This window comes from Boleophthalmus pectinirostris, unplaced genomic scaffold (assembly GCF_026225935.1).
Source record: "Boleophthalmus pectinirostris isolate CB_2022bp ecotype Guang Dong unplaced genomic scaffold, ASM2622593v1 HiC_scaffold_4, whole genome shotgun sequence".
Taxonomy (NCBI): domain Eukaryota; kingdom Metazoa; phylum Chordata; class Actinopteri; order Gobiiformes; family Gobiidae; genus Boleophthalmus; species Boleophthalmus pectinirostris.
Window position 1 is genome coordinate 20,060,206 of NW_026571353.1, and position 20,944 is coordinate 20,081,149.

The 20,944-nt window shown below is 40.0% G+C and overlaps 1 protein-coding gene across 1 annotated transcript in view; it reads right to left on the minus strand.

Annotated features, from left to right (window-relative positions):
• kiaa0825 (KIAA0825 ortholog) overlaps nt 1-20,944 on the minus strand; it is an 88,039-nt gene that overhangs the window by 41,406 nt on the left and 25,689 nt on the right. Inside the window, exons 12-22 of the mRNA XM_020917583.2 lie at nt 20,159-20,349; nt 19,354-19,560; nt 19,143-19,247; nt 17,692-17,831; nt 15,632-15,811; nt 13,642-13,860; nt 13,266-13,570; nt 13,034-13,140; nt 10,696-10,837; nt 9,780-9,920; nt 8,459-8,553 (exon numbers count right to left, since the gene is read on the minus strand). Coding sequence (XP_020773242.1) covers nt 8,459-8,553; nt 9,780-9,920; nt 10,696-10,837; nt 13,034-13,140; nt 13,266-13,570; nt 13,642-13,860; nt 15,632-15,811; nt 17,692-17,831; nt 19,143-19,247; nt 19,354-19,560; nt 20,159-20,349 — 1,832 coding nt within the window. The remainder of the gene's footprint in view (nt 1-8,458; nt 8,554-9,779; nt 9,921-10,695; nt 10,838-13,033; nt 13,141-13,265; nt 13,571-13,641; nt 13,861-15,631; nt 15,812-17,691; nt 17,832-19,142; nt 19,248-19,353; nt 19,561-20,158; nt 20,350-20,944) is intronic.

The window sequence follows — 20,944 nt, forward strand, 5'->3', positions numbered from 1 at the left end:
AGAAAGGGCAGACACACACACCTTGACCATAAGACTCCCATTAACACACACACATAGATAAACTGATATGCAGTAGTCTTCTGCCATTACCAAACCTGTAGAGACAAATTATAAAACATTCATCATGAAAGGAAGAAAGATAGAAGGAAGCAGGACTGGGAGCCCCGACAGTAATCTAAATGTCCTTTCTTATGATTGTCATTGGCATTCTTGTAGACTGGCATGTAACAGGACTATATGTCAAATATCACTACTCTCGGCTCCGTCTTCTCTAAAGGGTAGAGCGGTATTCAGAATGTCACCAGAAAAAAGATGATTCCAGCCAGCCTAAGTCCAGGACCTAAAGAATCTATCAAGATCACTGAATGTCTCAGGTAGCAAATTCAATCACACAAGCTGTTCTTAACAGCCATGACAAAAGGCAAACAAAGTTTCTTTTTGAGAAAATAACAAAGAGAGAATTGATTTGAGCAAAAGCCCATTCACCTTAAGAACAATTCCACTGCTTTAGTTTTTTTATTTCATTTTCTCCTCCCCTCTTCCCTTTTCATTGTCTTCTGTCAAAAACAACTTGGGCTAACATAGCAAGCTGTCACATCAAGGCCATCCCCTGCATCTTACAAAGGGGAGAATTCAGCAGCAGCTCTCCGACAGGCAACCGTCATCTACACACAAGATGCATAAAGACTGGAGGGAAAAAGCTTTTTTTATTTGAACCAGAGTTTCTGCCCTGAGGACAAAACCATTACAGCACAGTGAGGGAAGTTTTCCATGCAATAACTGAATAAATAGAAAATGCTTGGGGAAGAAGAGATCAAAATGCAAACCTTTTAAGTCATTTTATGTGTTATAGAATGCAATAAAAGAGTGGAGCATTTTCATTCTGGATAATGTCATTAGCGACAAGGTAATTGTTATCTTGCTGACAGATGTACAAACACATTGGTTACCAGGCGGCTTAACCACAATGTATCTGCGATCTGATCATAAAGCAGCGCTATAACAGTCTTTCATCACAGACGAGTGGACACACACCCGCGTACATGCTCACTTTCAACATCGGCAAATGCTTTCAACCATCAACATCATAGAAGCCAGATAAGTGTGCCCCCTCTTTTGCAACAACCACTGGGGAGGTGAGAGGCCTTGTAGTCAACATACTGAAAGACTACTCAGTGATCAAAGACTGAGAAAAACATGACCCGTGATGGTTTCTCCAAGATAGGAGTAAGAGGGGTGGTGGGGGGCAGCAGGTAAAAGGAGAAAAGAGTTGAAAGAAATAGAGAGTAAAGAGCTTCATTTTGGTGAGGTGAAAACAGTGTGCAGAGGCCAGCAGTGGCACAGGGCAGGTATGGAGTTGTCTTTTACAACCACTGATATACAAGAGTATTAGTTTTACCTTGTCCAGGAAACCAAATAAGATAAGATACAACTTGATTTTAGAGAAACCCAATCCCTCAACACATGGGGGTCTGGATGGCAAAGATGCTGGACTATGCAAAGGGAACACATGAGAACACCTGGTGGTTGGTTTGTTAAATTTAGAGACAAATTCTATGTATGTATTGATCCGATACTGGTATTGGATATTGGCAATGATAAAGAAAAATATGCTGGATCGTATATTGGGTTCCAAATATCGGTTACACCCAATATCCTGGTTGGAAATATAAATTGATGTAATAAGAACATTTACTGGGGTTGAATGATAAATGCCATATGAAGCAATGCTGAGTGATTCAAGAAGTGCTTTATAAAGGCAAGGCATTGTCCCATGATTTGCAAAGAGTAGACATCCAGACTGACTCAGGGATCAATTAATGGCCTGTACGGGTGGTGAGAGCACTAACTATTCTTCCACTATGCCCTCATACAATAAAAGAGAAATATTCAAACCTATACCAGGAAAAAGCTGACTTCCGCCAGCACAAAAGTGTACGAGGAACACGTGTATGTAAGAGTGTTGATTTCAGGTTGGCTGTTCACCCTGACTGCCCATAGATTTGCAAAGACAAGCATCAAGTGCTCACCTGTAATGGCAAAGCGGCAGAAGGGCAGGATGGGTCATTTCAATTGTGTACAAGTGTGTCTGAGTAGGCCTAAGTGTTTTGTGTGTGTAACTGTGCATGTGTACTCAACTGTGAAGTATGCACACTGTGAGGGAGAAGTAAATATACAGAAAAAGTGGAAACAAGTGTAGAGGCAGCACTCGGACAAAAGCTACAGACCACAACGATGGCCACATTAGAATATGAATCTGACGCTACTGTGATTCTGGCACTTAAAGAGCCCCAAAAGTCAAGTGTCAACTATTACGTGTCATCAGCGGCGACGCAAGGTCAGCCAGTGGGACAGATGAGGTCAGCCATGGCGCTCACCCTTTCTCTCAACATGCACCATTAAACAGTCCCATAGTGGGCAAAAAGACTGGCTGTCATTTGGCTGGAAAAAAGGTTCACTGGCGACAAGAACATATTTTCAACATTTTACAGAGACGAGAAACAGTACTTTTATCGAGGTAATGTCACTTTTAATCAAATTAGTCAAACAGAAGTAATGAGCAATGATTTGATATTTTACATAATATTTAACATGCGTAGCCTTTCCCAGATGCAGCTCATTCCCTCTGATTAACTTTTAAACAGGTACAAATAAAACGCACATGTAGGCAACAGAATGCTGAATGTATAAAATGCCTGAGTTGTTTGCTGCTAAACCGGCTCTGTAATTACCTGAAGCATGTTTTAATTGTTGCATGTTCTACTCTTAATATTAGTCAACGCTTTAGTGGCGCTCCAAGTGAGATTGATTGGATAAATCAGTCGGAATTATGGGGAAACAGGAGGCATGCCAATCAGTGGAGTGTGCTGTGTGTCTGGGTGCATGCCAGTCTATGAGCACACACATGTACGTTTGTTGGGATGTGTGTGAGTGCGAGAGTCTGTGTGGAAGTCTAAGGCTGACAGCTGGGCTTGTTCAAAAGGCTTACTGAGCATTCTGTCTGTTTGGGAGGCAACAAGCGCACTATCTGAACAGGGATCTAAAACCTGTGTCAACAGCAGAGTACGACTAGTGTAAACAGCCCCAGAGTCAACATGTTCAAACTCAAATAACCATTCCACTACAGTCTATTGTAAAGAAAACAAGTCAAACATTTGAAAAGTCATATTTGTAATGAAATTGGACCAAATAAAACACACTAAATACAAATACCACACAGACTTGTCAATAAAAGTGGAATATGTTGGTTTTTTTGTATGTGGCTCCTTTCTTATTCTCTGCATACATCCTGCCAGTCTATGACGCTGCTCTGTGTATGTGCACAGCAGTATGTCAGTCCATCAGCATGTCGGCATCACAGCCCTTCACTAAGTCCCAGATTAACAGTGACAGGCAGAGATCCCTCTAATTATCTCTTCCTGGACCACATGCAAATGGAAAGCAGGCAGAGCGCAGTGATTGGCTGGGGCAGTCTGGGCGCTGCCATTGGGCTAATGAGCCTGGCGACAGGAAACAAACTTGTGATGCACTACCAAAACAAACTCCTCTGTCACACATGCTCAGAAAAAAAAAAAAAAAGTGTACATGCTCGGCTGATGTCCTTCTGAATGGTGCTTATGATGTTTAGGTTGTTCTTTACATAAACAGGAATCAACCTATTTACTAAATAAACAAATGCATGCATATAATATATGTATGCAATATAGCATTATTTTCATCTGCTTAAATAACAATACCATTTAAGACATCACTTGCTGCTGTTTTGTTAACAGATATTACTCTTATACCAGAGTTAATTGTTAGTTGTTAGTCTAATTGTTAGTCTAGTAACTGTAGAGTCTCATGTATAAGTTCTTTCTAAATAGATTGCATTTTTCTAAAGATGAAATGTCGAAATGGGATCGTTGGATGCATTATCAATACAAGGGCCCATATGGTATTTAGGTAACATACTGTATATCTAATAATGTTCATATACAAAGAAGTAGGGGCAGAACCAATAAAACTACCGGTGAAGATAAATTATCATTGACCCTGAAGTAAGACTTTGAGTTGTATGAACAGATGCACCGCAGTGGAGGTGAGAGAGAGGAGGTAAAGACAGGCTGCAGATGAATACAGCAGAGGGGAAGCACTGGTGGAGGGGTGAGAGAGGCAGTGCAGCCTGCTTCACTGGCTGACAGTTGACTCTGTTGGATGTGACTTTCACAGTCTGCTGGCGGTTTGTGTGGAAGCCATCACATCTGTGACTGGCCGTTTGATTAATGAGCCTCTCAGCTTGTCTGTGCAGTTTGAGAAGGGGCCACGGCCTTATCCCAGGCATCACTGATTTATTCGCCTTCAGAGCAAACCCCCAAATATCACACACACTGAAATGTAAGAGTACAACATTCACACGCACACAGGCAGACACATGTAAGCTCTCCACGAGATGAATACAGTATACAAGTTGGCGCTGAGCACGTGCATGTAAACTGGCAGACATGAGAACAAATGGCTGTGCACAAGCCTCCTCCACCACCTGCTTAGGGCTAATGTGAACCTAAAAGTGTCACTTGTCCAGGACTAGTGCAAAGAGAACAAACCATGTACAAGTATGCAGATAAAAGATGTCTTCTGTCTCTGCAAACACAAACACACATCCTCAGATGTCAGTCAGTGGTGGAACACACTTAAGGGGATCAACATGAGAAGAAAGAAGCCCTTGCTCAATGACACATCACACTTTGTTTAGTTTTTACTGGCAAGTCTTTTGAATTTCTGGCCTTGTATGATGGAAAGTCTGATTATGTTTTTAGCAGTAGCCATGAAATGTCACAGTGGCTAACCTTGAAGCTCTACTACTGTGTTGTTTAATGTTGTAAATACTGGAGAAACCACATGTTCAAGATGTGAGGGCAACATCACTATTCAAGAGAGATAAATTGTAAAATACTTGCAGGTACATAAACGCACATGAGTGCATGCTTTCCTTTAGGCGCACAATACCCCACACTGAAACACAGCCTCTCATTCCCTGAAGCATAAAGTAAGACCATTAATCCAGACACACTCAGACACAGCTTCTCCCTAGGTTGATCAGCGTCCATGGAGGAAGACGAACATTCTGACATATTTGTTTTTATTTTATTCCCTGAGAAAAAGGCCTGCCATATGGCAGCGCCCGTGAACAGATGGCGTTTGCCCACTTCCTGAAAGCACAAGCGTCTATCGCCGCAATTTAAGGAGTTGCTCAAGCAAGAGAATGCCACAGACTGGCATTTTTCCACAAACTGCTATTGTTATAGACCTGGGGCTAACTGCAACAACAAGACAATGCAGAGGAAATGCTTTAGTGTTCAGTACTTACAGTGTAACTTACCATATTCAATTACCAAATCCAACAGAAATGTGACATAAAAAAGTGATATAAAATGTATATGGGCAAAATGAAGAAGATTACACAGCTCATATCAGTTACCTTTTTAGGATGCAGGCTACACAGCCGTGGGCAGGCTTGTAGACGTTAGCATGAATGTCCTTGGTTGAAATCAGGTTTTTATGATGAAGTAGAAGAGCTGCCCTGTGACACACAAAGCTTCATCTCTCATACTTGGCAACACCTTATCAACGAGGTCAGACGACCTCCATGACACAGACACACCGAGGCAGCTCCAAAAGTCACCTTGGAACAACACAAGTCTCCTTTCACACTTTAACTCTGCTCTGCACTTCCAATAGACTCAAAGGAGAAATGACACAACGGTTATAGTTCACAAAGGCCTCACAATCATGGTTAGGAAAGAAAGGACATTTGTACCATTAATTCACACATATAAAAGATTATGTTGCTTTATATAAAAAATATGCTCTGACAAACTGAATGAATGTTCAGTAAAGAAAAGAAGACTTCAAGGGGTAACCAAGGACAAAGCAGATGAGTTAACCATTCATAAGTCACTAGCTTAAGTGAAACTTATTCAACTGAATCACTTGGAACTTGGAGTCTATGCCTTTACAAGGCATCTATCTGAGTAAAAAAAAAAATTTAAAGGCACTTCCCCTTATTAAAGGCAACAAAGAAAAACAATAAACAACATAAACATAAGCTCAGAAAGTCTTAAAAAGTTTGGTGAAGTGTGTAGTTCCTTCTGAACAGGCTGTCTGTGAGGAGGCCAGGTCAGCCCGTCAACCAGGCAACCCTGGGGGTCCAGGGGGTGGTATTAATCAGTCTGGTTTCTGCTGAAAAGCTCAATCTGCAGATGATGGATGAGCCATCGTGGTGAGGGAACTCAAGTGACAGGTGACAAAGAAGGACACACACACCTGTATAAATCCACTGGCTCCTGTCTCTGGGCCACAGTGTAACAGTGTGGAGGCAGCAGGCCAGTGTTTATGTGAGCAGAGTGTCTCAGCATGTGATGCTGTCCTAATGAAGTCATTTGAACAGTGATTTAATAGCCCCAGTGTAAAAGCCTACCACCCTTAACTCATAGTCTTGCTCCATTAGAATATGACATAAACCCAAGGCACAATAACCATCCTTCCACTGGAACAATAGATATGAGGTCAGCAGATCACAGCAAATTGTATCTATGTGTGTGAGGAGAAGGTGAGTCACTAAAGGAGAATACATTTGTAACAGATATACCTTAAAGCACCAATAGTACCAATAGTTTGGAACCATGTTCCTTTCAATTTAATATGCACTGTAAGCAGAACTGAGTTATAATACTTAAATTTACTCTTCTTGCCCTAAAAGGGCAACAAGCAGAATTTAAGGCACACTGAGATTTGGGTAAATTTCATTTTGTGTATGTATAACTCTTGTCTGTGTCCTTCCGCCTTTTGATCTCGTGTCAGTATTGACAAGCCCAATCTATTCTGAAGTCTTCCTCTTATCTGATTTTATATTCCCTCCGTTCAGCTCTTATTCATGACTGCCCTAAAACTAATTTGCTTCAGTCAAGCAATGACAGTATCTGTTTTAACATGCAACAAAGCAGCATACAAAAAGAGAAAGAATAGCCGACATGTGTGTAAGAAGAGGAGCAAAGGCATTGAGGCGACCAAGCTCATCAGAGCAGAGCACTTCACCCTTATTAGACCTGTGTCCTTGGCAGATGCAGAGCTTGCCCTTTGTTAGAAAGGTGTGCATGTGTTACAATGGTGGTGATTTAGAATGGATTGGGTGTAGGCGTGGAGACAAGGTGCAGTAGCCCCATGGCTCCTGATAGCTGGCAGTGTGACAGCTGTGAATGGAGAGCAGGGAACAGCCTGAAGTATTGCCATCTAATATGTGTCACATACCTACATAAATATTTATGCCCATTGCAAAGCTGAACAGGAGAGAGCGGGGGGGCTGATGGACTTGGGCGAAAACTCTTCAATCAGGTGACCAACATCTGAGATAACCACTTTTCATCTTAAGCCAGTCTGTCTTCTTCTGTGGCTGTGAGGTGTTAAAGGGACTAGGGAGCAGACCTTTCAGCACTCTCATCAATCATTCCGTCATGTTAAAAGAGTGTATTAACATAGACACTTCATTGTAACGCATCACAAATGATACACACTATGTTTGTGCTAAGAAAATTAGTACACAGTATCTTGAGAAAACTATTCATAGTATTAATAACTTTAGGGTCATCTTACTCCCTTCAAAGGTCACATCACAGCTGACCAACAGTGGTCAGCTGGTAGGGGCACTGCAAACAATCATACATGTATAGTCACATTCAGTCATTGTGTGTCAGCTACTAATTTAGCTTTACAAGAAAGCACCATAGATGCATAATAAGACCAGGCAAGGGCACACCCCTTGGAGCCTGACGAAGGTTTAATCAGTGGCTACTCTGTGTTACTGCAGCTTTAGTCCAGAGAGATCTCATTTCACTTAATTTTACTTTTATCTGTTTTGTATTGTGTGAAGCGTCTTTGAGTGTCAAGAAAAGCACTATACAAATGTTATTTATTATTACTATTATTATTATTATTGCATTATGACTCTCTCCTTGAGTGTGATTTATTTTTTGTAAAATTAAATGGCTTATGTTCGTCTTACAAGCCAACATAAACTTTCTCTCAGTTTGAATTTCTCAAACCACCTTGTAATTTTTAGGGACCCTTGTTAGCTCCACCTTAGCTGCCAGTGTGCTTTTTGGTCAGAACTGATCACGGGGTCACATTTCTGTCTGTTAGACAGATCGAAACCAATACAACCACCATCTCTGATTCATCTTTCTTACTATACTTCCATGACAAGCACCAGAAAAAAATAGGTATCAGGTATCGCCCCACCCAAACAATGAATCACTTTTGTGTTTTGCTAAACACAAGCTAAGCTCTAGCATAGACCTTGTTCAGATAGTATAACTTAATAAACTAGAACCTATTCAAGAGATCATAGATCCAAATAAAACATTGAAACCCCAATGCCCTAGTTCCCCATATCGTGTAATAGGTAAAAACGCTGTTTTACCTGTTTGCCAGCAGAGTTTTGAAGGTGACCTCACTCATGCCCTGAGCCATTGGCAGCAGCCTTGGCCAGTCCCATGCCCAGTCGACAAGCGCACTCTGTTGATGTATGAGGATAGTGTATGGTTAGTTATTAATCAGGGTTAATACCATCAGTGCATTACCTCTACAGCTGGGACCCACTAACAAAGAGGAGGGGGTCCCCAGCACTGGCCACTGACACTGTGCGATCAATCATGTCCGCACAAGAAGGTTTTTATTCCAATAAGACAGCAATTAATTTATAAATCCATTTGGGGGGATGTAGTCATCATTTATAGAAAGATAAATCAATTTTGGAAGGCAGTCGTTTCTCTTATGTTTTTTCTTCAGTGGCAACTGGCCAGACCTCTACTCCTATTCCTTCCTTTCTTTCAGTCTCTCCATCCAAGCCTTCTCTCTTTCTTATTTAACACACATACACACACTTGCCACTTGCACCACTTTGAGGAGGCAAATAAAAATCAGATTGCTTTGATTGCCAAAATGTCACTCTTAACTCCGGGCTGAGTTTTATTGACAAAAGAAGGAGAACTTGACTCGCTCCCTCTATCCATCTATCCGTTCTGTGCTCTTTCCTCATAGGTGATTGATGGATGTAACTTCTTCCCTCCTCCCCCTATTTTATTTGACAAACAACACAAGCACCTCAAGCGGAGAAGGCATTTTAATCATTCTCTTAATAGGATGTTTCTATGCAAAGCTATGCCTCCTCTTGTGATAAGCCCAAAGAGGCAAAACAAGTCTTGGGGTTCTAGAAAAACAATCACGTCATTAAATGTATACACCTAATGCACTCACGTAAATAAGATTAATCTGCATCCTGAGGGGTCAAATTTTGTTTTCTCGCCTCATTTATTATTAATGTTCTTTTTGGGCTGCAGGTGGCGGGGGCCTTATTAACTATTGGGTTTAGGTGGGGCAGACGCCAAGCAGTGGGCATTTAGTTGCAATCCTCATAGAAAAAATATCTTAAAGCAAATCTAAAATATGCTTTTTAATGTGAGAGAGGGAACATCATAATGTCACTCCTGGGAAAAGGTTAAGAAAAACACTCATCATTTCATTTTTTTCTACATGAAAAGCTGATGACCTGAAAGACCTCACATGTTCAGACACAATATTACCACATCACCCATCTCACTAGACATCATACATCAACCTTCAACAGTGGGCATAAAGTTAAAGTTATAACTTCTACACAAGCAGAATACAGAATAAAGCACATACAGAATGAACAATATGACACTAAATCAAAACTAGACATAATTTAGAGAATGACAAACCTGCTCAAGTTTCTTCTTGCCAAGATGGTCAAATTGGTAGAGGGGATTAAAATGTTGCATGTCTGGATGGTTTTCTTCTCCATATAGAAAATTCACCAGTGAAAAGTCTGAATGTCCATGTAATTTAGATATCAATAGATCCTGCATTAAATGGAAGCAAATGTATTAGAAAAGGTACACTGCAAGTTACAGTATTTATTTATTTAATGTATTCTGCAAGCAAGGATTCAAAATAGTATGCAGCAGTTTTAAGTGTCTGTGGGCACCCCAGTGTGAATCCAGTGTACTCCCACTCATCAGCCTGGGTGATGGACATGGCCTCTGAACCTACTTCACCTCATCTCTAGCCCAAACACACACTTACATCTTATGTCTTCTTACTGTGACCTTGCTGCTGGAGTTTGAAAAATGTTTTAACAATTAAATGATTAAAGCTAGATACTACATGATAGCCATTAAAATAGTTAAAGTTTTAAGGCTGATGCAAGTTAATAATAATTAAATAATGTATGCGCAAAGCAATTAACTGTTACCACAGACTTTTCAATAAGAGAAGCGATTCGATGTCCTTTTTCTGTTCTTAGAGCCTTGAGAAAAAACAAAACAGAAACGGAAACACTGAAGAGATATACAACTGTCACTTTAAAACTGGTTAACTTTTCTCTTATATAAATAGTTGCACTGCATCATTAGTTTATAATGTTTAATTTCTGAATGAGCTGTAACTCCACTCGGCTCTCTCCTCTCTGTGAAATCTACTGTAGGCAGGGCCCCTTGAGGTCAGCCCCAGAGCAGAAGATCAGAGTACGCGTGTGCACTAGCTGCTGTCCTCTTCCCTCTGTCTCTCCCTGGTGAACAGCCTGCAGCCTCAGGCCAGCAGCCACCTAATTGCTGAGGAGAGGGAGTGTTTCCCTACCTCATTGCCTTGGATGATGTGATAGATCTGCCTCAGGTAGTCGCTGCCACCTGCTTTGTGGCAGACCTCCAGCAGCATCAGGCCTATTTTCTGCTCAGTCAGTTCAGCCCCAGCCACTCCACTCTCTTTTTGCTCAAATACACTGGGAAAGAAAGACAAGGGAGAAAAAGACTATAGAAGAAGTTGCAATGGGACAGAAATACAAAAAAACAGCAAAGAGGAAGATGGGGCACGTCAACAAGTGTGCGAATATACCTCAGGCTAAATGTCTTATTCCAGCCATGAATTTGGAATAAAATTGGCAACTTGCTGCAAGAAAATTAACTAACCATGTCTGTTGACTTTTACCACCAATGCTTTAATTGTACAAACGCCATTTACCCTAGAGGGCAAATTAATTTATTGTTGCCAGTTTCTCCACAAAACACACTTAACACATGTAACAAACATGGTTGACATTGTTTAAAAGTGAGAGAAAGCCATAATTATTGACTGACTGATAACAAAACAATTCAGTGTTTTCATTACCATTCATGAGATACATAGAGCATTTTGACTGAAGGATGTCTGTGCACTAAAAATGATTGGTGTGTGTGTTTTAAGCGAGAATGGTGTGTGTGTGTAATTGTGTGTCAAGGTCTTCATGCATGTGCGGCATGGAGCCCTGGCAGGCGCCTGCATCATTTTCCTGCCCTTCCTGTATGGATGGACATGATACTATCGTCCATCAAACATCCTCCTTCACATACAGTTCCTGTCATTGTTCTCTCTCTTTTCCTGGCTCGCCTTCTCTTGCCCGCACTCACTCCCTACCCCTTTGTAATTATAAGGTGGCAGAAACACTGTCGCCTGTCAGGAAGCGATTGGCTGCTTGACATTGAGAGCAGGAAAAGAAAGAGGAGTCCCATCTTGTCCGTACATCCCTCTCATTCTTTTGCTTGGCGGCCCGGCGGTGGTATGTCGGTGACGGTGGCTGTGCATCCGTGTCAGCACCTGCGCTGTATCCTTTCCTGTCCATCACTGTGCAGGTGAAGCAGATGATTGGATTCAGTCAGCGGGGTGATTAATGAGGGCCCCTCCGGATTTGGGACAGCCTATCAATCATGTCATTAGGGCCAATGTGCCCTGAAAGAGGCAGACCTCCGCCAAGGAATAACTGCATTCATCTTCATCTGTGTATGCATCCCGTCAGCCCAGCCAGGGTCACCATGATGGAGAACAATAATCTTCTCCTCTACAAATTACTTTGCAAAGACAAGGTGGGTGGCATGGAGAGGGGGTTACAGTTGAGACAGAGGGTCGGTAAGTGGAAAGAAGAAACAGAGGTATGAACGCTAAAACAGGACAGATGTTTAAGTGGACATGTATTCTCTACTTATGGGATGAGATTTCGTTCTACTCTTTCAGTGTAGGATAACTGACCGGTTCTCAAGATATTGTGTAGTTTCCATCTTGAATAACCACATAGTGCCAGTGTGAGATGCCAGTAAAAAGCCTCTTTTTTCAATTGATTGTATTGGCCCATCTCCCCCTTCTTTCCCAGTGTGTTGTGATTGTTTACAAGCCAGGCGTCACTTCCCTGTGAAGGTTAGTTTAATGAATAGTAATGATCCCACTGACTGCCTCCGACAGGTGATACATAATCACTCTTTTGCCTCTTTCCCACTCAGGCCCCTCCTCTAACCCTCCAACAGATCTGTTGCTCTCTCTTTTATATAATCACACCCTTTTTTACTGTCAGTTAAAATAGGCAGTATTTCCAAGAAGCGAGCCTAATTTTGTGAGTAATTTTTAAAATTTAATTTTTTATTTTTAATTGTGCATGTTGAGCACCGTAGTGGCCTTTTATGAGGATGGATGCACTCAGAGTTTGTTATGATGAAGTGGGGACCAGCAGACACAATTTCTGGGAACAGGCTGCAGAGCGTTGAGCCAAAGGTCACAGAGCAGCCCAAAGTGAAAGCTGTTTTCCCATCACTCGAGTCTGCAGGGCACTCCATCAGACAGCATGTCCATCATTTACCCAACATGGCAAAATATTGATCTTGTTTGTGTTTGTTCTTTGAAAAATGATTACACAGAACAAATTACTCCAGAATTTAATGGCCTAATTATAAGGATGAGTAATATTTCTCACTCACAAGCTAATAAATAGCATGACACTTTTTAGTAACTTTAGAAAAGTATAGCAGTTTTACATGTGCTACATTTGAACTTTGTACTGTGAAGAAGGTAGAATTAACCAGTATCTTAGGTCATTTGATAAATGTAGCTCTGGTTTGATTTGATCTGTAGTCATGCAAAACATTGTTAAAAATATTTAAAAAAAAATTCTCACCTCTCAGAATAGAGTCTCTGAGCTTTCTGACGTTGTATGTTTATCAAATCAGGCATTTTGTCTTCACTGGTTTGCAGAACAATTTGAATGGTAAGCTTGGGTACACCCTATCAAACATGCATTAATTATAAAACATGTTAATATTAATTTATTCTATTTTCCAATTAAATATGCAGAACTATGTAATGCATTCCAACAAGTAATAATAGCACAACCAATCAATGAGACTTACCTTGTGTGGGACCCCTATGGCAGCCTTTAGACATTCTGCCAATAGTGACAAACTCTCTATTGCCTGCTGGTTCAGAGCTAAACCAGTGATCTTTTCTAGTGTCTCCGGTTGTTCTATACTCCGAATGAGACAGCCCAGCAAAGCCCATATCAAAAGGCCTGCAGAGCGGAGGGACTGGGCATACTGAGAGAGGTGCTTTTCTGCCTCATGGAAGAGTAACCAAATGGGAAGAGGTAGAGCTTCAATAACCTGGGGCAGGCTGGTGAAGACTAGAGACAAGGCTTGGATGATGAAAGCAATGAGAGCTGAAAAGTGGTACAAGTGAGTTTAGAAATAGCTACTGGATATTATTTTTGAGTTGAGTATCTCTACATACATTTGTCTTTTCCCTTTGGTTCTCGTGCGTAGTTCCACTCCTTAGGTACTATAGCCAGGAGGCACTTCGGTATGTCCCACTGGTTCAATTCCACAGGAGGATCAGCTGTGGCCTGCCAGCCCATCACTATGGAGACCAGATGCACCAGGAGGCCATTTGTGGACTTAATGACACTTTCTCTAAGACATTTGATCACTGCTGGTGCCGACGATGGAGTGTCTAAAAGAGGGAAACAGGTAAACAAGTAATCACAGTATGTGGAGTTAAAGTTATTTGATGTGCAAAAGTTTACTACTACATTCTAGACTGATTTTTATTCTTACTCAAATACATAGAGTGTCCTTTATGCACACTGTAACTTTTCTGGTTGGGGTCTGACACATGTTTGTCTCCATGGAGATGACATTCTTTGCCAGGAATGTTCCATAATGTGGCAAAGCTATATTTTAAAAACATGCTTTCTTAAGGTGTGCAGGCTTGCCTGACATAGTGCACTTTTAAACCAAAACACTCAGTAGTAAGTAAAAGTAAAAAAAAAAAAAACTTTAAATAATTCACTCACAGTACATTGACTACTTAATAACTTGTACAAAACTGAAAGGAAATCACTGTTACACAATATTCTAATTTTTATTGTACACAACTCTACAATCACTTTGTCTCTTAAACAAAACTCTTTAAAAGGACTTCAGATGCTCTTTGCCTTTCATTGCTCTGCCCTTTACTATCTTCGCATTAAGCTATGACACATATAACACATTGTTGGAAGGCATAAACTTTCTACAGGCTGCAATGTCGACTGTAAAACCAAAGGCTACAGGAAAGTGATATAGTACGAATAGGGCAATAGGAGCACAGGGAAATCTCCAGAGGCGCCTAACAAATGTGTGACCTACAACCCCGGCAAAAAGTGGGGACAGGAACAAAAAGTGATATAGTTTTTCAAGAGAAATATTCTATGTCAGGTGAGACCAAGGCGTATTTTTCAAAGTCACCCGGTTTTCAGACTTCATACCGCCTGCTACTGTATTGACTGGTGTATTGATTTGAAACAAGCAGCAACTGTGTGATGAAACAAGAGTGTAAGTGAAGAAATAGAGAATTTGGGAGTGTTATCTGTGAAAGTTAACTCATGGAAGACTTTTAATGAAAAAGGGGGGCACTGGGGGTATCCTGTAACCAAAATGACGTTACAAAGATTTGGCACAGTCCAATAATTAAACTAATTGCCCCGTGAGAATTTTGACTCATGATTGGATGACTTTTTGTAGCACACTCTAGTTCTTCTTCTTCTTCATCCCGCCTAGAAGGCGTTTTCATCTGAATAGTTATATAACCCTCATTCTTAATAATAATTCCTAGCAATAGGTGAATCAATACCAAAATATAGATATATCAACACTGATGGAAGAATCCAAACATACAGATTCTCATCAAAAATAAGGATACTAAGAATAGATTTTAAAACGCTGTTAGTCAAATTTTAATACATATTTTAAATGATTGTTCATATTTATCTGCATATATGTTTAATTTTTAAATCAATCCAAACTGGAGTAAAGCGATGACAATGATAGCCTCTATATCAACAGCACGGTTAAATTCTTTATAGTAATGTAGAGTTTCATTGATATCTGTATTAGAGGGATATCATGATACTTAGTATAGCCATAGTTTTACTTGGTATAACTAATAATTACCAATCACCCAAGATTTGTAATAGAACGCATATCATAAAAAAGCTTTGAAATGAGTTACGATAACTTTGTAATAACACTGTAAAGCCTAGCTGATAGTTTTATATAAGTATCAATACTAAAATATGATTTGTTAGCATGTAGCAGCGCATGATGGAGTTACTAGATTCTAAAACAAGTTTATAAGGTATAAGATGGCCATTAATTTACTCCCATTCTAAATCATCCAAAGTAATGGTATGGCGTTTGGACTTCTGAAGGACAACTTTACGAAGGCAGCTGATTTACTTTACCTGCCAGTGTAAAGAGATGCTCCCAGAGCTGTGCCCTTTCCATGTATGGCTCAAGAGTCTGAGTCAAGGCCTTTGGAGCGTCGTTTAAGCAAATTAAAATGTTGAACAACGCAGCCATGAAGTCATCGCCGGCCTTACGGTTTTCAGGAGATGTAGTAATGTCAGCCTCCTGCCAAAAATCTGGAAATAAAATTCAAAAATAAATACAAATTAAACTGAATTAAAAAAAAATATATTGCTGGTGAGGCACAAGACAAGAAGAATGTGAGCAAAAATAATGAGAATAAAATAAATGAATCACTATTTTCATCATCTTGATAGCTTTTTTGAAATTGTTTTTTAAAAACAAATGAAATGGCTTTCAATATCAATTTCCTGAACAGTCCTAAATAAATTGCCCAAAAATTAATCCAATAAAAAACAAACTTAATAGCAAAAATAACAAAGTGAAAATGTCAAGGCTGCCCAATCTGACACAAGAGAAAGAGTGAACAAAAGGCATTGTGGAATAGCAAACGAAAGAAGCACATCTGTGTTACATGAAAAAAACACACACACTGAGAGAACAGAAAAACAGAGAACGAAAACCATTTCAAAGCCCCCGGCTGTGGGATCTGCAGCTCATGGAGACAGGAAGTGAAAAGGAAGAGGTTTTGACAGGGTGTCCTTGTGGGGGTTGTGTCTGAGCAGAAGGGCTAAGGATGGAGGTGTGTGTGCATGTGTAACCCATATGGATGTCTGTGTCTTCTGTCCTTACGTGTGTGTGTGCGTGTCTGTATGTGTGTGTGTGACAGGGGTGGCTGAGGAGAGGCCCATCGCTCCAGAGGTGGCAGATATCCAGCGGTCTGTCAGTCTGCTGTGTAGGAGATGACAGCTATTTGAATAGGAGACTGTATGCAACGCAGCAGTCAGTGAGGGGGCGCTGTGATGGAGGGCAGCAGGACGTGGTTCTGACTAATATTGGACTATTTTAAAATGACAGAGCTAAAATAGGTGCTGCATTATAGGGCCAAGGGTATCAGTCAAACACCCCACCTGTGTTCCTATGACGAGTTACTTGCACTTTCTCTGATAAGAATGTTTCATTGTGTACTCAAAAGTTGTTAACCACTGTGACCTGTAATCAGACTATATTAAACTACGCTGCAGGTCATATCAGCGTCTTGCTCTCTGCTTGCCAGGTAATTGGTTCAATGTAAGTGTAACCTCCGACTGTTGTGGCACACAAATAGCATTAATGCTGAAAGAACTTGGGTGACTAAATAACTTGTATGCAGTCTACATAAGTAGAAAAGGTGGGAAAGGTGACACTGTTCTGACAAGGGCACAGCTTTGAACAATATAAGTTTGTATCAGAGTAAGCTAATTTACACCATTTTATGATATGGGAAAAAACAAACCAACAAAATTTGACACTCACAAAATTAAATATTAAAATCTTACTGTTTCTTATTGTGAGTTCAACACAGTACATTTTTATTTAAGAGTAAATATCATTCATTTCATATTCTGTCAAATCTTCCTATGTATTATGGTGGTATAGTCATCATTCAGTCAAGTTGTTTCTTCTGTCTGTCTGCTTGGTTAATTAGCCCGTCATCATGATAACACATGAAAGTCAGCGCTTCCAGCATTGATTTACGGCAGCATGCACAGAGAAGCATTGCGACGGCTGAAGCCGGACTCAGAGCAAGCGCAAGAATGAGACAGTGAAAGTTGTTATTAATGAGGTGGCTATAATGTGAAATAATGTGCGAGTGCACAACAGTCTTTAAAGGTTAGACTGTTTCCAGAGAAGAAGAAAGGGGAAATCTTTAAAGGTCAGCCTGCATGCTCTGCCTGAGCCTGTTGAGTGTTTATTACTCTGCTCTATTGATTTAGTGATGATGATGACCAAGGTAAAAATTATGCTGATTAGAACTTCATAAAACAAGGGAAACCTCATATGAGGACTTGATTAGGGCCTTAAAGTACAATATTGCCTATATTTTACCATTTTTATGTAACTTTATATTTTAAATATACTTTTCCCCTATATACCTAATTAAAGTCAGACTTACAAGAGTTTTTCAGAAGTATTCTGGGCAGGTGACAGTCTCTGTACAGCAGTATCCGGAGAAGCATCTTGGGATCATTTCCAGGGTCAGAGGTCAGCAACCTTAACTGACATGTAGAGGCTGCCTGGTCCTTGAGGCCTTCACTGAGAAAAAAACAAGAATAACAAAGTTGACAGTTGTGCAGTGTCAGGTGAGTATACACATGGCAGTCAAGTTAGCAAAAGATAACAATAGATCTCTCTGTTCAAGATCTAAGGATTCTAAGGCTAAGCTAAAATAAAAATAAAAGTACATTGCTATTACTGAGTCAGAACTTTGTAAATGTGTTGTATTCAAAGTTATTAAACAATAGAGAGAGCTATGACAGAATCAGTTCTAATCTTGGCCAGCTAAAAGCAAATTAACATTTGGGAAACGGCCAAATACATGAATATACAGCAGTGCCCCCCTGCTCCATCTTTTGTATAACCAAGAGGCTGCAGCCAGCTGTGGGTAATGAGCCGTGTCCTTGCTGTGTGCTCTTGTAAGTGTGTGCACACAGGCTTTAGTGGTTATGTATGAGAGCAAGTGTGAACACATGCTGATAAGCGACGGCCTGCATTTTACTTTTTACATCTCTATAAATTCTAATGACAAGAAAAAGCAGGGTTTGTCTAGTGTCTAATAGCTAAAAAGGGCTAGTGTGTCCAGATATTAACCTATTCTACTGGAGCCAAAAATCTGTGGAACCCCGCTGCTTGACTGAGAAAACTAGGCCTAAATCTGACAGTGCAATTTATGATGTCATTGGGACTGCAAATCCCCAAGAAATCCTCTTTTAACTGCTCTGATAAATCTGTCCCACTACAGCATAGGGTCAGCTTACAGAAACACAACACCCAGATGTACTTGGTATGTACACATTCAAAGTCAAAGAGAAAGTTTAATATAGCTACAAATTTAAGGCTTAGATCTTAATCACTTCTTTAGAATTTGCTGATGTTTCTCCGTTTTATTTCATTACAAAAACAATAGTGTTAAGTTAATGGCCATGTAACAGGAAACCATGTATTTGGCCCACATTCTTTGGCCGGCTCTATGCATGCTGACAGAAGGTGAGAGAAAAGAAATAAAGAAGTTGCAAAAATAAACAAATTTCTGCAGTCCAGTGCTTAAAAGTTACAGAATGAGAGTTAGCTTGATCTGTGCTCCATCAATGAGCAGTGACATCACCTCTGGCTGTGCGGGAGATGAGAGCTTAGCCGGGTGAGTTTGAGTATGATTGCACCTAAGAGGTCAAACCCTTAGAGGTAACTGTGGACACATGTTAAGCATAAATACTTTGAATCACAGATTCTACATGACCATCACGGTAGTTAGTAAACAAATAAAAAAAAAATATGTCTGTGTCATTTTGTTTCCTTGTGAATTAATAAATAAACTAACTTGAACTTTATCCTGGTGGCTCTACTTACCCCATGACTTGATCTGTGAAGAGGTCAGGGTTAATAGCATTAAGCCATCGGACAACAGGGCTGTAAACAGGCTGTGTAGTAGGGCCAGGGTTATTGACAAATGTTCTAGGGAAATAGAAATTGGAGAGTGTGTAACGTATTCCAAATGTGAACTCTGTAATATCTTGTTTTACGTAAGTTTTGTCTTAATTTGTAAAGACAACGCACTGACCTATACAAAGAAGAGAGAGGTGAAGTGACAGTAATGAGCACAGTGAGCAGTCTATTGCATGAATTGTGGATAGCGTTTGGCCACTTTGAGGAATTCATTATAGCATTTGTCTCTGATGAAGGAGAGATGTGCGCCAAGGCCTCTGGAGTTTCACAGACACTCCACATCAGCTCTTCTACATAAAGCAGCACTGCAGTGATGTCACACCTAAAAGACAGCACAAAATCATGTTTAATATAGGAAATGTTGGCTTGATTTTTTTTTTAAAGAAAGCTTTATAATAAAAAGTTGAATTAATTGCTAGGATAATTTTGCTGGTCATATTAATTAAGACTGAAATGAAAAACACTGAATGCAAAATATGTAGCAAAGCGATAATATCCAGAACGGAGAGAAATAAAGTTGCTCAAAGTCACAATTTCATAAATTATTCATTCACTCCCCATACTGGTGGTGGTAATCTACTTCTGTAGCCACAGCTGCTCTGGTGTAGCCTGATGGAAGACAATCTGCATTTACAACATAGTGGTATAATTTAATAGTTTAATTCTTTCATTACAATATGAGTCACATGTTACAAAAATTTGTGGCATTAAATTAACTAAATATTTTCATAGCTATCCACCTTCAAGTTAAAAAAAAAAAAATCATATAAACAGATATCAGGATGTTAGGTTACATACAACTGTTTTGTTTTTATTTAACCTAAAAAACATAATAAATTGAAAGGAGTCTATACTAAGTTGCCATGACAGCTGTTTCATTTATGTTTTTGTAGGTTCATATTACACGTTAGATACAATACCTAATCCGCAGGTGTCTTTTGTATGAAGGCCGGGCCAGAGCGTATCTTTGCAGCAGTAACTGTAGAGTCTCTGACAGCACATTCCCCAGCAGCTCCTTAGACAGCGCCGCAGGAAGGACAGGCCACAGATCACTGCGGAGCCCACACAGGAAGTAATACCACATCTGCACTGAGAAGGAACACCGCTCTCCCTGTAGATGAGAGGAAAGTGGAACATAGGAGGTTAGACGAAGAGACAGATTATCATATGGACCTTGACAGAGAAGCAATGCTAAGAAAACTAAAGCAGTATGATAAAAATAGTCAAAGAAAAAGAAAGAGGAAAGAAAGATAAAGCTGGGTCTGTCAACAGTATTTTTTCTCAGTGGTCACGCCACCTGCATTCTGCACCTGGGTTTCTCCTTTCCAACTGGGAATTTACTTTAAAGTCCTGAAGAAGAGAATACATCACAACAGGCCTGCTCTATAACACAGATGTCTGCATGAACAAGTACAGAGAGAATGGAAAGGAAAGACACCCAAAACATAAGCAAAATAGAAGATACAAGCATCTTTCACAGTGAAATGGGGCATTATCAGGACTTCTTATAGCAATTACAAGATTATTTGGTTAATTGTCATTATTTGGGTGACAATACTGTACATGTCAAAACAATATTTGTGAATGTCTATGCAATTTATACTCCAAAAGCTCATATCACATTAATTTGAATTTATCATGCAGAAAGTTAAATTTCATAAAGATGACCACGTACTAGACTAGAAATGTGGTAATCTATTAAACAA